We start from the raw sequence: 17,454 nt of genomic DNA, 5'->3' as shown, positions 1-17,454 counted from the left end.
GTGCCATGATTTCTTGAATAATTTTTTTGGGGGGGTCATATTTAGAAGTCTCCAAGACTTGCATTTTTTAAAAAAGCCAGTCAAACCTTTCTTGTCTGAAGAATCCAACACTTCCAGGCCTTCCCTTCCCTTCCGCTGAACTTATGGTTTACCTCCAAGAGTTGGCCTACAAGTGGATATTTGCAGCAAAACATACCTGGACTTGAAAACTGCATCTGCCTGGTGTTCAAATGTGATTATCTGTGCGAAACAACCTTTGCAAAACCCATCACAACAACATAATGTGTTTTCATTTTCAACACCATGATCCAGTGCTCCATTCTTTTTTCTTTCTTTAATACTAGAAGGGCAAGTTACAGGCACCTTAAATGCTTTGATTTCTGCATATGACATTGACTTTAAATGATGGAGTAAATACAACTTTGCATTGCAATCTACAATATTACCTTAAGGATCATCATGAGTTTTTTTAATGGTTATTTGGCTTTATTAACAGAAAAAAAATAAAACACTGACTACCATAAATTTCTCTCTCTCTCTTTTTTTTTTTTTACTTAGAAAACAGCACAACCTTCATAATAAATTCTATGGCTAATGGATGAAAGGTACATAGCATGCTTTCTTTTCAACTGAAAATTCCCAGAAAGGTTGCAAGATGATAATGATGATGATAGCTAATGTTTATTGAGCACTTTTTACATGCCAGGAACTGTTCATGGGATTTACATGCATTCACTCATTAAAGAGATTTAAAGATATAGGATAACATAAATTACATACCAATGACATATAGAATATTATTTACTAGAGAGTCAGGCAATTCTTTTTTTCTCTCAAAATTATTCTTTTTTAAAAATACACTGCAACTCTGCTGGTACAATTAGGGACAAGAAATGTATATGGGAGAACTTACAAAAAACACTATAATAAGCTATACAAGTAAATCTATAATTTTTCTTTGACATTATATTTTTCTTCTGAAAGTAGAAACAAAATTTTCAAAACCAATGAACAGGAAAATAATTTTAATTTCAAGCAATCCTTTACATGCCAACTTTAAATTTTAAAATATCTTTAGATTTTAAAATATATCCAGAGAGTATCCATGTTATTGCCATATGCGATCAAAGATGAATTCTTCAACATTAGCTATGGGTCTAATTGTCACAGCTGCTTTCATTCATGCTTTCATGTCATTTCCCTGTATAGTTACTACTATATTATTGTGGTTTTCCCCAATAACATTCCAAATACAGTCATTAGGAGTACTTCAACCATAGTTGTGCATAGTTTGATCAAACTTCCAAATATCTCTAGCAGAATTGGCTAAAGACAAACATTGTTTAAAACAGAAGACTCTTCCAAGAGAATTTTACCAAATAAAACATACAAACCAACTTCTTAAATTACTAAATGTCTTAAAGATGCATAAGTAATTTAGGGCATTGTTTATTTAACTATATTCTTGATACCATGAAGCATCAAAATTTAGCCAAGCCTTTGCTTACCTCTCAGCCATTCTGGATATCAGATTCCTAAAAATTTAGCTATCTTACTTAGCTTTTTTCCTTTTCATTCTTCTTTTTTTTTTCCTTTTCCTTCTCCTTTCTTTTCTTTGTTATGTTTTAACCTTTCAAACCCAGGATCCTTGAATCCAGCCCCTTCATACAGTGGCAATGCTTTCACACCAACCCAGATGTTTCCCATCCCCCATGCCTGCCAAAATAGGGAATTAGCCCCAAGACAACCCTCTCCAGTTTCAGTTTTCACTACTTAAAAAGAAAAAAAGTCTTCTCTACATTGAGGTGAAAACTTCTTCCCCCAAACTGCCACCTATTTTGGACACCACCAATCTCAACCCTGGCCCTTGGGCAAATCAATATCTTGTTGCTTTAGCTTCCTTAGCTGTAAAATGAAGACAAGAAATGTATGTTATAGCGGCGTGGAAATGAAATGAGAATGTTTGTAAGGCACCTGGCACAATGCAGGGCCTCCATGAGCAGTAGCCTTTCCTGGAATAGGAAACCCTGTTCTGCACGGCTGCCCTCAGAACTGTAGTGGCAGCTACTGTTTTCTCTGCTCCAGGCCAAATATGCTCAGTTCCTTCGATTTTTCTTTGAACAACATGATACTGTCTCCCTTATTTTTCTGGTCATTCCTTTCTGAATAAGTTCAGTTTTTTGAGAACTGAACTCTAAGAACACTTCTTTGAGAAGAGTCAACTGCCAGTCCGAAAAAAATTATATATTTATCCCCATTTTGTCAACTGAGAGTGAGCTCCAGACCCTGAAGTGTCATAGCAAGATAATATTTTTCCTTTCTTTCTCTATTGCTGATTATATTTCCTCTCCACCCCCCTCCTACCTCCAGTGTCACTGTATTTGACCCTCTGGCAAGCCGGGTTATGGGGAAGGCAATAGGTATGGATACTTTCTGGCTCTACGTAAGGAGAAGACGGAAATGCCCCTCAGACATTAGGCTGTGTCTGAGAAGTTTCCCTCTTCATTCTGGTAGGATGTCAGCTCTTCCTCATTGAGGGTCACACCCCTCTGTCCTCTCCATTTCTTCTTCTGGACTTCACAATTCTGGGTGGTGGCACCGTAAGACATCTTCTTTTGGGGACTTGCAAAACTCTCGTGGTTGAGTTCTGTCTCCTCGGCTAATTCATCTTGGTCAATGATTCCACACTTCTCCTCAGAGAGATTCTCAGGGTCAGCCCACTCCTGCTTCTCCCCTGAAGCAAAGATTCCATAGAAGATCACACCACTGTAGTGCACCAGGGCAGCTATAAGGAACACATTCTGCCATTCCTCGCGGGTCTAGACAAGGAAATATAGTACCAATTAATGGGGGTTAACAGTTTGTTCTAGGAGCTTCCACTGGGATAAAAATCTCCTGCCCACACCTAAAGGCAATGCTGTGCTTCTAGGGAAGGTAAGTGTCAGATGCATTCCCTGGAGCCAAACAGACTTGGAGTGTTTGAAAAATGAAAGTTAACACTACAGTGAATATAAAAATCAGAGACTACAATGAATGTGTGTTCTTTTAATTTAGGAAACTATTTTTTAAAATAAACAATATGTACCATTTCACGGGTCTTTTAAATATACAAATGGGGTTTCCATTCATATGGTAGGTTACATTAAACTCTCTTTAGGAACCCACCATTTTAAATATCAGAGGTCTCCTTCTTGCTTGCTGTAGGATACATAACAATATTTGAACCATGAAAATGCTCACTCTTGACTGTCAAAAGCTTATTTATAATCCTATTATCTGTGAAAAATACAGTAAATTAAAAAATAAGAATTTATGTTTAAAGTTAGGTGAAGTCAATATCTGAGATTTAGCGGTCATGTTACCAGCCCCTTCATCTCATGAGCAGAGAGGGAAAACATAGATCTTCTGCCTATAAAATCCCCAAATGCCACCTTCCTTTTCTATAAAAATTAATTAAATAAATAAATAAATAAATAAATAAATAAATAAATAAATAAGAAAAGTTAACCTACAGTTTTTTCTCCAAGAAGCTGGGAGACTTTCTGAAGTCATATTAGTAATAGGCAATCTAAGAAAATAGTAGGGTAAAAACTCCATAGAATCAAAAAATTCTTATTTGTGGAAAGCAGCATCCTAAAACCTTTTCAATGACAGAGATGAAGAAAAACCACGTGGCCTGTGGTTGAACGCTGGGGAGATCTGGGATCCCCTCGTCTAAATACACAAAGGCTCAGTAATGGCTGAGTGCCCCACCCTCGTAGGTTCTGAAGTAAGGCCATTAATGTATTGTTCATTTTCTTCATAATAAGGAAGTCTAACAGCACTAATATCTTTACACTGGAACATGCTAAGTAATAGGTGGAAACAGGCTATAAAGTTTAATTACTTAGAATTATAAAACAATCTTGGGTAAATTATTTATCCTGAGTTAATCACCTCAGTTTCTTCTATGTGTCTCTAAGTAGTCCCTAAGCTGTTCATTTCCCTTCCCCCACAACACACACCCCTTTTACTTCTCAGTTGAGGAAATGTGGAACCAAACATCGATCAGCCCTGTTGCCGTCAATAAACAATGATTTTTTAAAAAAAAAAGAAGAAGGAAGAAAAAGTTCAAATGACTCAGCCAAGGTCGAAGACATATACATTTACAGACTGGGGCAGGGCCTTGAGATCTCAAGTTTGCACAGTAATTCAGTCCTCTGATACTGCAACCCAGAGCCCCAAAGGAGACCATTACCTTGTGCTTGGTCATTGCACCGACAATGAGGGGACAGACCATTCCAGAGAGGGTCCCCACTCCATTTGAGATCCCCATGAGAATGCTGGCATAGCGGGGGGCAATGTCCAGGTGGTTGACGTTAAAACCTACAGTGAAGCCAAAAAACACTCAAAATCAGAGTCAAGAACATTTTGGGAACTACACTGCTTTTCCCAACTCTCCTCAATCTGTTTGGTTTCCTCTACCATAGGGACTAATGGACACCTCTCCCAAGACAGCTGGGTTGAGGATTGTCAAGCTGTGTCTGCACATAGCAGAAAAATGTGCTGTGATTGATCAGCAACGGCTCCCATGGGTCCTCTGTAGGGAGAATTATGACACCTGTGCTCCTAGGTAGACTCCAAAATAACAGTGTTTTGGGCAATACTGAAAAAATCGAAACAATCACATTTACCCACAGTAAACAATCACACTGATTGTTTACAGTGTGATTAGAACCAAACCTGGCCTCAGAATACCCTCCCTCCCAGTCCTCAGCTCACTCCCGAAAAGGGCAACTGAGGTAAGCCTGTCTTAGTGGCCACATGGCACAAAATGGAAAAGGTCCTTTTTTGATAACAAATATTTGCACAAACATTGGCAGAATTCTCTGTAACTTACAAAAGACTTCCCCATAGGTACTTGATTTGGAGTCTGTAGATCTGGATTCGAATCTTATTTCCACCACTTAAGTAAGTTTTAGGCCTTCGTTTTCTCCTCTCTAATGTGGGGCTAAAATGACTACTTAACTCCTAAAAATGCTGTGAGATGAGCCTTGGGGAAATATGTATGCAAGAGCCCTTGGCAAGCAGCTGAGCTCTGCTAACCAGCATTACTACCACCACCAGGACACGGCCGCCGCAGCTGCTGGGCTGAGCCTCTCCCTCTCTTTGAGGTCTTCTACGGGATGATAATACTGCTGTGAGTGGTAAAATAAGTTGCGGACACCTCACTATTTATCAAGAGAGAAGAATGAATGGGTGGCTCAATTAGGGTTAAGGTTAAGCATCTGCCTTGAGCTCATGATCCCAGGATCCTGGGATGAAGCCCCTGCCTCAGGCTCCCTGCTCAGTGGGGAGCCTGCATCTCCCTCGCCCTCTGCCACTCCCCCTGCTCATGCTCTCTCTCTCAAATAAATAAATCTTTAAAAAAATGAATGAATGGAGTGAAGGGGGAGGAGTGAAGGCAAGAGAAGGGGCTAGTGAAAGAGGAGGTCACTGGCCCTGAGAACCAACTCTACCAGTGTTGCCCAGGCAAACATTCTAGAGCAGACAGACCTGCCTCTGGAAGCTTCACTGAGATGCAAACAAGGACAAAGGATTTAAACAACTTCGGAAGCTCTGCTTCTTCATCTGTAAGGTAGCATAACCATTCTTATAAAATTATTGTAAGAATTAAGTTAAATAATGTATGTTAAGGACATGGTACATAGAAGTGAAAACCAACAGGAATGTTCTTTATGGCTGGTTATTCATCTGTCTTGTTTACCACTATCTTCCCTGAACTTGCAAAGAGTCCGGTGCATAGTACGCACTTGATAAATAACTGTTTAATTACGCATTTGAGCCACTGAAATTATAGCAGGGAATTGTAGGTGTTGTTTATTCATGTTTTTGTTTTCCTTTGCCTTGCTTTTTAATTCTCTATTCTGTGTAAAGAACCTGAAAATAGGATTTAAAAAAATTTTTTTTCCCCCTAATCTAGCACATTGGTTGCTTTTCCCTACCTCCAATTCAGGGAGAATTTTGAGAAAACCTTTTTTGTAATAAATATACCTTCTCTTTCAGATCCAAGTGGCAGACAATCAGAATATAAAACACCTGCAAGATTAATTAATCTTACTGTTGATTTGAAAGCGATAAACACTTTATTAGAAAAGAACCCAGAAATAAGAAGCAATTAGTATGATCGTTGAGTATTATATTCTGATACAAAGCCGAGGCATCTGCGTTCAGCTAAAGATAATGTGAGAAAAGCCATTTAGATTTCTAGCTGCACAATCCTGGTGTTTAGGCGAAAAAAATCATTAAGAAACTCAGATACTGATAGATTTTTTTGTAGTGGATACAAAAAAAAATGCACACAAGCTAGGAGAGTCTGTCTTCTCCACGTAGGACATTTCTCAAAGTAAGCATCACCCATCCCTCTATCTTCCTAATCTCACCTGTGTCAGCTCTCTTGTTGATAATCAGTTCCAAATGGTACCAGTCTTCCCTGACATCCCTATGAACTCCTTATGAAGTCAGCAGACAGCAGATCCTGAGAAATCATTGCCCCCAGGGCCCTCGTCCCTCCCACAGTGACACCGTTGGGTCAGGTAAACCTTTTTTCCAATCCCAGCCACTCAACTTACGTGGGCAAGTTAAGTCACCTTTCTAAGCCCTAGTGTCCTCAGTGGTAAAATGGATATAGCAATATCCTTCTCATTGGGTTGGCAGGAGGATTATACGAGATCATGTCAAAAAGTCGCCAGCATTGAGTAAGTGCTTAAAAAAAAAAAAAGGCAGGTGCTGTTTTTTGGTATATTGGGTTTCTCTCCTTCCGATCATAGTGGAATTGGCAATCCAGGCACAATGTAAGCCTACATATTTCATTATCTCTGGAGACAGGATATGAATCCCTTTTGCATCACAGAGCTATCAGAGGAAGGTGTTCCACATCGACTGGAAACAAGTCATGATTGCTTTATCTCTGCTCTGCAAAGTATAGACCAGAGATCAGCAGCGTCAGCAGCACTGGGGAGCTTGCTGGAAATGCTGAAACTGGGGCCCCACGGTGAAGCTGCTGAATCGGAATCTGCATTTGGCAAGATCCTGGGGTGAGGTGTATGGACATCAGAGTCTGAGAAGCCCGGCGGCTAAAGTGAATAATAACTGAACAACACAATTCACAAGAGTGAATACTTACTAATTTCGTTGTGCATCTGGCTCTGGGCTAAGGGTTTCAAAGGCTTTATTTCTACTAGAATGTAAACTTTATGAGGACACCATCTGATTTTTTTTTCCACTGTAACATCCCTCCTGCTGCGAACAGCTGCTAGCTCGTAGGAAATGCGAGCGAAGGCATGAGTTATCTCAAGTTCATGGCCATCTCCCAACAACCCTGTGAGGTTGCCATTGTACCTCTCCAATTTCTAGGTGAGGAAACCAAGGCTTGGGAATTGAAATAACTTAGCATTTTTTCTTTTATAAATAGCAAATAGTAAAGGGAGGCCTCAAAATCAGGTCTATGCATCTCTAAACCCAAGTTCTTAGTAGCTGCATGCTACTTTTAAAGTAGACTCCCCACCCCCAATTTCACTATCCTACAGCTCTGTTTATTTTGAAAAGATCAAGGCTTTATTTTAGGGTGGTTTAAAAAAGTATCAGAGGTTCCATATTTTTCTGTCCTGGGATATTCTTACTCTGATCTTTCAGGCAGCCTAGAACAGTAGAAAGGGCACAGGCGTGGAGCCAGCCAGAACTGCGCTTTACTTCTTCCTTTGCCACCAATTGCACGACCGTAGAAAAATTTCTGATTTTTCTGAGCTTTAGGTACCTCATCAGTAAACTAGTGATGTTACCTACTTGCTTCACAGTGTTGTGAGATACACACACTATACGTAAACTGTCCAGGAGGTGATCATTGGCAGGTGGCAGTCTGGTTTAAAGGCAGAACAACTAAATTTTCCTTTTACGTCTGTTGCGCCTAGGGAGCGTCGGAAGCCCAAAGACATGCTATGACAGCGCCCTGGGCTCTCACACACAGTAGTAGACTGACTGGTCTCCACTCCCGTGAAACAGGGAGACTGATGCCACCTCGGGTAGTGGGAGAATTCCACAGAGGGCTTTGAGCCGTTCCAGGCACAGAGTCTGTGCTTGGTCAAGGTCAGCTCTCACTAGCACCATTATTATTCTTACTATCTGCTCTCCCTGTTGGGGAAGTCACTTGCCCTCTCTGGACCTGAGTTTCCTTCTTCAGAAAATGGAAGCCATGGAGAAGACAAAATTTAAAGTAACTTTTCACTCTAAAAAAAAAAACCTTCAGATTTTATGACACAATGTCAAATGACCACATCACATGACTTTTGAGCTAATAATAGCCATTCTCTAGTTGGAGGTGAGGATCGAAAATGTCACAAGAGCCTCTGTGACACCCAGCCCAGGCAGGTGACCTGGTCCTGAAGTATGAAAGGGCCACTTCACCCGGGACACGGGCTTGTGCCTCTGCCCATGGCTCAGGGGGACTGTCTGCACTTTGTGTCTTTATCCAAGCAGGGAAGTAGGGACAATTCGAGCTCGACTGGGCTCCTAAGCCTAGTCCTCAGTGATCTTAGAGTCATTCCCACATGATGAAACTCTCTAGCCAGGAGCCTGTTCCTTGGGAATGGCCTGGCTACTAAAGGAAAGTGATACAATATTCCCTTTTCCTTCCTTCCTCCTAACACTCGCTGAATCTGTAGAAAAGATTTGGAAAGCCAAAGGACACCTCACCTGAAATAGCAAAGCCGCTAAATCCTACAGCAAGCACCAGAAAGGAAATGGCCACCCCTTTGGTATGGGAAAAGCCAACCACCAGGAGCAAGGTCGCCTCCATGCCAAAACCTGCAAATGGAAACAGCAGGAAAAATATATATATTGTTTTCATGTCAGCCAGCTCGGTTCATGCATTTATCAAATAAGAATCTATTCCTATTTCCACAGACCTAGGTTTTTAGTATCTACATTCGGGCCCATTGCTTACAACATTACCTGGGTGCTTCGTGACAACATGACTATGCTAATATTACCCAGGGGTTCTGTGAGCCTTCCAACGTATACCCCGGTGCACTCTGAACACTGAAAGGTTCCAGCAGGTTCCAATGATAGCCCTGGGATGGGGGATGTTTATTATCAGTTGCTTCATGGGTAGTTGCCCTGCCATTTCTAGATACTAAAACTCTCTTCTATACTGTCAGTGATCCCCCTTTGATTATATAAGTCATGGCCTCTCACAGAAAGACAAAATGACAACACTCTAATACATATTGCCAGAAATGACCAGAAAGCTGTAGTGAGTATCTGAAACAAAAAGCAGCACCTCACTTCTTGTAAAGCACAAGGCAAAATTCTTCCCTTTCAGAAGTTGGTCAAGCTCTCAGGCCTCTTCATAAAAGCCATGAGATATTTGCACAGAAGTACATCAGGACAAAAGTACTTTCTGTTCCTTTCATTCTGAATAAGTGAATCCAGTACAATAAAAAAGGATGGGGGCACCTGGGTGGCACAGCGGTTAAGCGTCTGCCTTTGGCTCAGGGCGTGATCCCGGCGTTATGGGATCGAGCCCCACGTCAGGCTCCTCCGCTATGAGCCTGCTTCTTCCTCTCCCACTCCCCCTGCTTGTGTTCCCTCTCTTGCTGGCTGTCTCTATCTCTGTCGAATAAATAAATAAAATCTTTAAAAAAATAAAAATAAAAAAAAATAAAAAAGGATGAGGAAATTATGAAGATGTTCCTTCTCACAAAACACACACACACACACACACACACACACACACGAGCTCAGTCACCAGCAGACAGAAAGAAGATGTAAGTACCGTCTCCAGGTATATGAAGTATCCTGGGAGATAGAAGACAATGACGCTTCATTCTGGACTCTGCTGATTCCTGACATCACTGACTGCTCTGTACTTACCTCAAAGACTGCACACTCACATCACATCTCTGTCCCCCTGTTTTTTACTTCTACACAAAGAACACCACCACCATATCACCTCCACCATGCTCTCTCTTCCTCTCTGAATTAATCTGTCCACCTGTGTTTAGAACCCAGACTTTGAGTCAGACAGGCCCAGGCTCAGATTTCACAACACATCATGAATTATGTGACCCTGGACAAGTCGCTCCACCCCTAATAATACAACCTTGTAGGATGCTGGAAGACAAAATGAAATTGAGTATATAAGGCATCAAGTACAGTGCCTGTCACATGAGCATAGCTCAAAGGTCAACCAAAAGTGGGGCACCTGGCTGGCTCTGTCAATGGAGCATGCAACTCTTCATCTTGGGGTTGTGAGTTCAAGTCCCACATCGAGTGTAGAGATTACTTAAAAAAATAATAACAAGAAACAAGCCAGAAAAGTCAAATGTACAAATCTCAGAATCATCTTGGATATTTCTCACTCTTCCTCAGCTTTCACAGACAAATCTATGGGTGTCAGATCTGACCTCTGCTTTCTCCTCTGCCACTTCTTGTCCTGGTCCCATTACCTCTCACCTAGACAACTTCAACAGCTCCTTTTAGTCTCCCCATCTCTTCCTCCTCTGACCCATTCTCCACATCATTCTCTCTCTAAACCACAAATCTAGTCCATTGCCCCTTTGCTTAAAACTTTTCTCAAGGGTTCCACATTATCGGTGTAGTGCATATAATAACCCTTTCCTGCTGCCCCACCTGCCAGTCCTCGCCCTCCCTGCCCCCAGGCCATATAAAGCCCTCTGTTGTAGTCAAGCAGATCCATGAGCCATTTCCTACTCAAAACACTTGATTCATGCCCCTAACGTATTTTCACGGGCTCTTCCTTTGCCCAGGATACTCTTCTCTGGCCACTTACTTCTCTTTTTCTAGAGAAACCTCACTACCCTTTAAAGTCCAATTCAAACATTGCCTCTTCTAGGAAGCTTCCCCAACAACCCTGCCCTTCCCCCACGAGTGAAGCTGACATCTTTCTTCTTACTCATTTTACAGAACTTTTCAACATTGCTTTGTAAGACACCAAGTATATAGCACAGAGCCTGACTAGCATGTAGTTGGCACTCAGTAAATAATATTTCATGATATTCATTTCATAATGCAAAGGAAAGAAAATAGGACTCAGGATCAAGATAGTTAGGTTGAAATACAAGCTAAAACACTTTTGTAGACCTTGGTAAATTGCTTACCTTCTGAGCTCATTTTCTGAAAACTATCAAAGAAACAGGGCAAGCATTGGTAATTGTTTTAGATGGTCATTAAAAGAGAATCAGATGATGGGGCGCCTGGATGGCTCAGTCAGTTAAGCTTCCAGCTCTTGATTTCAGCTCAGATCATAATCTCAGGGTCATGAGATGGAGCCCCACATTGGACTCCATGCTGGGTGTGGAGCCTGCTTAAAATTCTCTCTCTCCCTCTGCCCCTCTCCCTGCTTTCACACCCTCTAAATAATAAATAAATAAATAAATAAATAAATAAATAAATAAATAAATAAATCTTTTAACAAAAATCTTTAAAAGAGAATCACATGAAATGGAAACAGTGGTTTTTCTCAACTGTGGGCTTTATACCACTGCTACCTGTTATCAATTTTGTTTCAACATTTTAAATTAAATACAAGGGAAAATTGCTAGTGTTTTATACAATAACTATATGTGCTTTAGAAGTGCCCTGTCTTAAATAACAAGGCATCTGGCTGAAACTTCTTTTATCTTAATCTAAACAAAGTTGTGCCAAAAAATTAATTCCTCCAAACAATTAGAATGGAGACACTTTGTGAAGAATAAAACTTACAAATGACACGAGTTCATCTGTAAGGGAAAAAAAATGATCTTTGCCAAAGAGTTAGTAGATTTCCAAAGGGAGGGGGAAAAAAACATTTAAGAGTTTAAATGGTTAGTAGTGAAAAAATGCTAGAGATAGAACTATATATTTCAGGATCTTGAGGAAAAATCTTGAACTTCAGAAGTGATCAAGAGACCTTGAAAGTGAACCTATTAGAGCTGACAAGAGAAACAGAACTAGGATTTAAAGGTCAGAGGAAAATGTTCATTTCATATTAAACAATCTGAAGTTCACACAGGCAACTGATTCAGCCAGACTAGAATTTTTTTACCTCAGTCACGCTTTACATGTACTATAGAGGGAAGTACACGGATTTGACATCTGTTTTTAAGGACCGTGGAAATGTGCCCTGACTGAGAATGAACTAGAACAGAGCTTCATGTCTTAGGTGATCTGTTTGCTTTAAATGATTCTAGCAGCAAACAACCCTTGCCTATGGAAAGAAAAGAAGGTGACAGACTCTAGGAAATGTGTGATCCTTCTCAGATGAGAAATGTCCTCTATATTTCCTCTTAGCAAACATGAAACCAACTAAATTCTCTGGAAGACATGCAAGTGCTTCATTATGTCCAAATCAATCTGGCCTCTTCAGTGATGGCACAAAATTTTCTCTTTATGTATTTATCTCTAGTCTAGCATCTTTGTATATGAGCAAAATAGGACAAACATTTTTAAAAACATACAATGTAGAACTGCTATTTCAAAATATAAAATGACATGAAAAGACATGTGAGGGGGTTTGGATTGGTTTTTGTTATTATTGCTGGGTTTTTTTTGTTTGTTTGTTTTAAGATGGGAGAGAGGCTAGGTAGATTCAATGTTTACATTCTAGTTTCTGGAACAAAAAAAAAAAAAAAAGATTTATTCTCAATAGTCACTTTGCTAGCACTTTAAAATCTTTGAGAATTCTCACCACCACCACCACCCAACACCAACACTATTGGTTACGGAGGAACAATGGCTGAAGTGACTGGGGCAAAATTAAACACGAACAAGACAGTCCCATAAAATATGTTCAGAGTCTTCAAGGCATGTGGCTTGAGAAGTGGTTGTGCAAGTCAGGTTGAAATCCAGAATTTTCTTTCAAGTTCCAGGTTAGGAGGTTGCCTGTTTTTGGCTATGGGAAATACATTTGAATAGCAGACAGTTATCGAATGCCTCCTTAGAAAAACTTTTGTTTTGTCAGTGTCTTAAACACAGGAGAGGAAAAAGGCATTGACATATGTTGAGAACTTTTATAGGTGGGACCCATGCTAGGTGCATTTGTACCTTGTCCCATTTAACATCCATAACAATCATTGTAAGTAAATACCATTACTCAGATTTTAAAGAAGAAAGTTAGGCTCAGAGAATTTAGAAACCCATCCCACTCTCTCTACCTCCAATGATACCACTTTAGTTCAAGACATGATCTTCTCTCAGCAGAATAACTGAAAAAGCATCCTAGCTGGTCTCCCTTCTTTCACTCTTATGTTCTATGTTTTATTCTTCAGATTTAAAAACATTAATCAAATCACATCACTTTCTCTGCTTTAAACCCTCTATTTGCTTCCCAGGGCATTTCAAGTAAAATCCAAGCTCTGTGCATATCTACAAAGCCTCCCAAGATCTGACCCCAGTCGAGCATTCTGGTCCCATCTCCTGTCACTCTCCATCTCACTTCTTAAGCTCTAACCATTCTGACTTTCCTTCCTTCTGCTGACATACCACATTCATGCCTGCCTCAGGGCCATCGCTCATGCTTTCTTTCTGCCTAAAACACTTTTCTGCAAGAGCTATAATTAGGTGGTACATGATGAGTTACGACCCAAGTGTATGCACAGGAAGGAGCAGTCGCTGGAGGTTGATGTCGACTTCATAAGAGGGAAGATGAACCCATGTGTTAGGACATGTGGTGAGGACTAGCGTGAGAGGTGAAAGCAGGCAGAACTCACAGTAAAGAGCAAGGGAGTGAGCAAACTCAGAGATGGAAAGAGATATCCAGGGCCTGGTATGAAGTGGGTTATTCAGCTGGGGCAGAACGTGATAATCAGAGGAGAGGAATTTGGCTCCTGTATTAGTTTCTGATTGCTGCTGTAACAAATTATCACAAATGTGGTAGCTTAAAACAACAAAAACTTACTATCATACAAAGCTGGAGGTCAGAAGTCCAAAATAGGTCCTATGAGCTAAAATCGGGATGCTGGGAGCTGTGTTCATTCTGGAGGCTCTAGGGAAACTCCGTTCTTGCTTTTTCCAGCTCTGGATCCTGTCTGCATTCCTTGGCTTGTGGCTGTATCACTCTGACATTTGCCTCAACCATCACATATCCTTCCCTGACTCTGAACCTCCTGCCTTGTGATTACATTGGGTTCACCCAGATAATCCAAGATAATCTCCCCATCTCAAGAACCTTAATTTAAATACAGCTGTAAAGTTCTTTTTGCCATGTAAGGAAACATAAGCATACATTCTGGGAATTTAAATTTGAACATTTGAGGGGGGCCATCAATCTGTCTACCTCAGCTACCATAAACGCAGTGCCCCACGGCTTCACCTCTCACCCGCCAGAGAGCAGGTCCACACCTGCCAACCTTCAGTCTCCTGTAAAAACGTTCACTTCAATGTCAGGGTCAAATATCTCTGCCGGGGCCAGCAGTCAAACTGCTGGGACACCTGAGGCCAACAGATTATTCCCAAACTCCCTGGTCAGACTTATACGTGAAATACTGTGGGATCAGATTATGTCTGCTCTTGTGCAACCACCATATAATCTTCACTTCTGAGTAGCCTTGACCCATCTCATCTAGAGTGACAGTCCACCCGTTCCCCCCTTTCCAATGGAATAGCTGTTGTGACTTTTTACCCATAGATGGCGCTGTTCTCTGCCCCCTGCCTGCCTCATGGAGGAGTAGCAACAGTGACTGGGACAATGGCAATGAGCTCGGACAGACCTGGGATCTTGCACAGCATCTGCCCCTTGAGGAAGTCACTTGATTTTACCCCCGTTTCCTCACTATAAACCACAGTGTGGTTATAAGGATTAAATAAGATAATGTGTCTAAAAGATGTCGCCTAGTGTCTCACACAGAAAGCATCCAATAAATGCTAATTTAAAACACAGAAACAAAAAGAGACAAGGAAAAAGTGGAAGGTTTAAAAAGGTGAGCAGTCATAAATATGGCAAGGGTTCACGATTACTTTTACCTACCTCTTTTGGAAAATCACCCAGCTTCCTTGTCTTTGCAAAATCAAAACATAAAGCAGGTACTAAATAAAAGCAGAAAAGAGGATGGTGTGCGCGTGCATGTGTGTGTGTGTGTATGTGCGTGCACTCCATATACAAGCATAGGCTGAGAGGAAAGAAGACTATTGAGGAAATATTTTTCTTGTGTTTCTTACCAAAACCTGTATGTGTAGAAAGGGAAAAGGATAAGGGAATACACTACAGAAGCAAAGGATTATGTGTATGGGAGAATGTATGGAAAGGATAAACGATAAAGACATGTCACAGGAAATCAGTTTTGGCTTAAGAGTAGATGAGAGAAGCATTTCTGCAGTTGGGGGTGTGTACTGATTACCAACTAAGTTGTCCTATCTCAGGCTGCACCAGTATGGGCTGGAAGACCAGTTGGCAGGACTATGATGGACACTCGAGGATCTGCTGGAGGAGGAACTTAGGGGCCTTTAAGATCCTTTCTTTTTTTTTTTTTTTTAAGATTTATTCATTTATTTGAGAGAGTGCAAGCAGGGAGGAGGGACAGAGGGAGAGAGAGAGGGAGAGGAGCAGACTCCCTACTGACATGGAGCCTGACACAGGGCTCGACGCCACAACCCTGAGATCATGACCGGAGCCGAAATCAAGAGTTGGCCTCCCACCCGACTGAGCTGCCAAGGTGCCCCAAGATCCTTTCTCGTGGGTAGACATGACCTCCAAACTATGTTCTGCAGCTCAGTTTCATCTCATTCTGTAAAGGCTCCGTAAGCCACCTGTGAAATCCACAGTACCTCCACAGTTCATGATTTTTCTGACAGCTGTTGTGGTCAAAATTTTTCTGCTTCTTAAATAATCAGCCAATTGTCCTCCAATAGGCACAATGATGGTCATAACCATGTGTGGGACTGCTGACAGGAGACCCACCTGGAATGAAAAGAAACAATGAGCTATTTTTCACTGCTTTGGAGAGATGCACTTCCCTAATTCCTTGCCTCCCTCCTCCCCCACCACCAAGTTTAATCATCTAACTACCTGGGACCCAGATGGGCCTGAATTTTGTAATAAATTATGAATGCATGGATGATTTTAAGTATAGCCCTGTCTCTCCCACCAGACTGGAAGCTCCTTGAGGACAGACATGGCTCATATTCAACACAGAGGCCCCAGCTCCTGCCGTAGCGCCCGGCACCTGCTAGTCAAACACTTGGCGCAGAGTGAGCACCTTCGCTGATGGGAACCACTGTGCCTTGACTATGCTAGCTCCTCCAAGGTCACTTCAGACCGTACCTGGAGCTATGCAGACAATCGACCTCTACGAGGCCGCTGTTCTTTCCCTTGTAGAAAGGAGGTTACGTCTTTCATGATGACGGTTTATGTTTCACCATCTAGGTCTTTTCCTCCTAAAACATGGACAACCTAAGGACAATGGCTGGGGACACTGAAAGAGGTTCTTTGTCAACTGTACAAGGCAATGGCTGTTATTGCTAAAACTACAATGACAGCAAGAGGAGTAGTCTGCAAAATGAGCTTTAAGGCTCTTACTGCTACTCACTGGGTAATTAAAGGGGGGAAAAACCCACAAAAACCTCTTACCTTCAAATCTTTTTATCCTCACCTAATATGCAGTCCTTGAGTTTAGCTTCAAAACCACTTTGAGATCGAATAGAACAAAAATCTTTAAAAGCAGGTTAATACAACTCTGATCCTTATGAAGAAGAAATTGAATAGCTATGTATACCATGCCCAAAATGTAGAGCTTGTCTGACCTCTAGGGTATTAGGTGTCACAGAACTGTTATGAATTCTGACCAGCAATTTAATTATTTCATCATGCAAAGATTTTCTCAGTAGAAGCGAGATTTAAAGTTCAAGAACATTGAAGCATCTCTGTGTTTACCTTACTTATTGCAAATCCAAAGACCTCTTCGAAGTAAGCAGGCTGACTTATTAACAGCAAATAAAAAGTCCAGCTTCTGCAAAAATTTGCCACAATGATTGCATAAACCGGCAATGATGTGAAAAACCTTTTCCACGGTGTGTTAAATTTCTAGAGAGTAAAAATACCATGAGATTTTTAGTGACTATATTGACATATTATTTTTCTTAAGAGGACAACACAGTCACTAAGAGAAATAGAAAAGAGACAAGTCTTTCCATCTATACTTACACTGAGGCTAACCACGTTGGCTCCTTCTCCTATACTTGTCTCTATGTAGGTCCTCTCCTCACTGGATATTGTTGGGTGAGCAGCTGGGCACTCATAGGCCTGCAATAGCCAAAATGTGTACCAAATAATCCCAAACATGCCTGCAGTAAAAAACAAAAGGCTTAATCATATGGTTTCCTTGTTTTCCGTCTCTCAATATTCCAATTCTCAAAATATTCCCAGATGGCACAATGTTCATCTAGGAGAAAGTATTTTGTTGCTTTTCCTATTATTGTTGTTGT

The 17,454-nt window shown here is 41.1% G+C and overlaps 1 protein-coding gene across 2 annotated transcripts in view; it reads right to left on the bottom strand.

The window, feature by feature from the left end:
- Positions 1-662: 662 nt before the first annotated feature.
- SLC17A8 (solute carrier family 17 member 8) overlaps positions 663-17,454 on the bottom strand; it is a 54,513-nt gene continuing 37,721 nt past the window's right edge. For both annotated transcript variants that reach the window (XM_002928487.4, XM_034644374.1), the window contains exons 9-14: positions 17,174-17,313; positions 16,904-17,053; positions 15,799-15,931; positions 8,731-8,841; positions 4,238-4,365; positions 663-2,819 (exon numbers count right to left, since the gene is read on the bottom strand). In XM_002928487.4, the coding sequence (XP_002928533.2) occupies positions 2,475-2,819; positions 4,238-4,365; positions 8,731-8,841; positions 15,799-15,931; positions 16,904-17,053; positions 17,174-17,313 (1,007 nt within the window). In that variant the 3' untranslated portion in view covers positions 663-2,474. The remainder of the gene's footprint in view (positions 2,820-4,237; positions 4,366-8,730; positions 8,842-15,798; positions 15,932-16,903; positions 17,054-17,173; positions 17,314-17,454) is intronic.

The sequence above is a fragment of the Ailuropoda melanoleuca genome, chromosome 15, assembly GCF_002007445.2.
Source record: "Ailuropoda melanoleuca isolate Jingjing chromosome 15, ASM200744v2, whole genome shotgun sequence".
NCBI lineage: Eukaryota > Metazoa > Chordata > Mammalia > Carnivora > Ursidae > Ailuropoda > Ailuropoda melanoleuca.
This window is presented reverse-complemented; position numbering and strand designations above follow the sequence as displayed.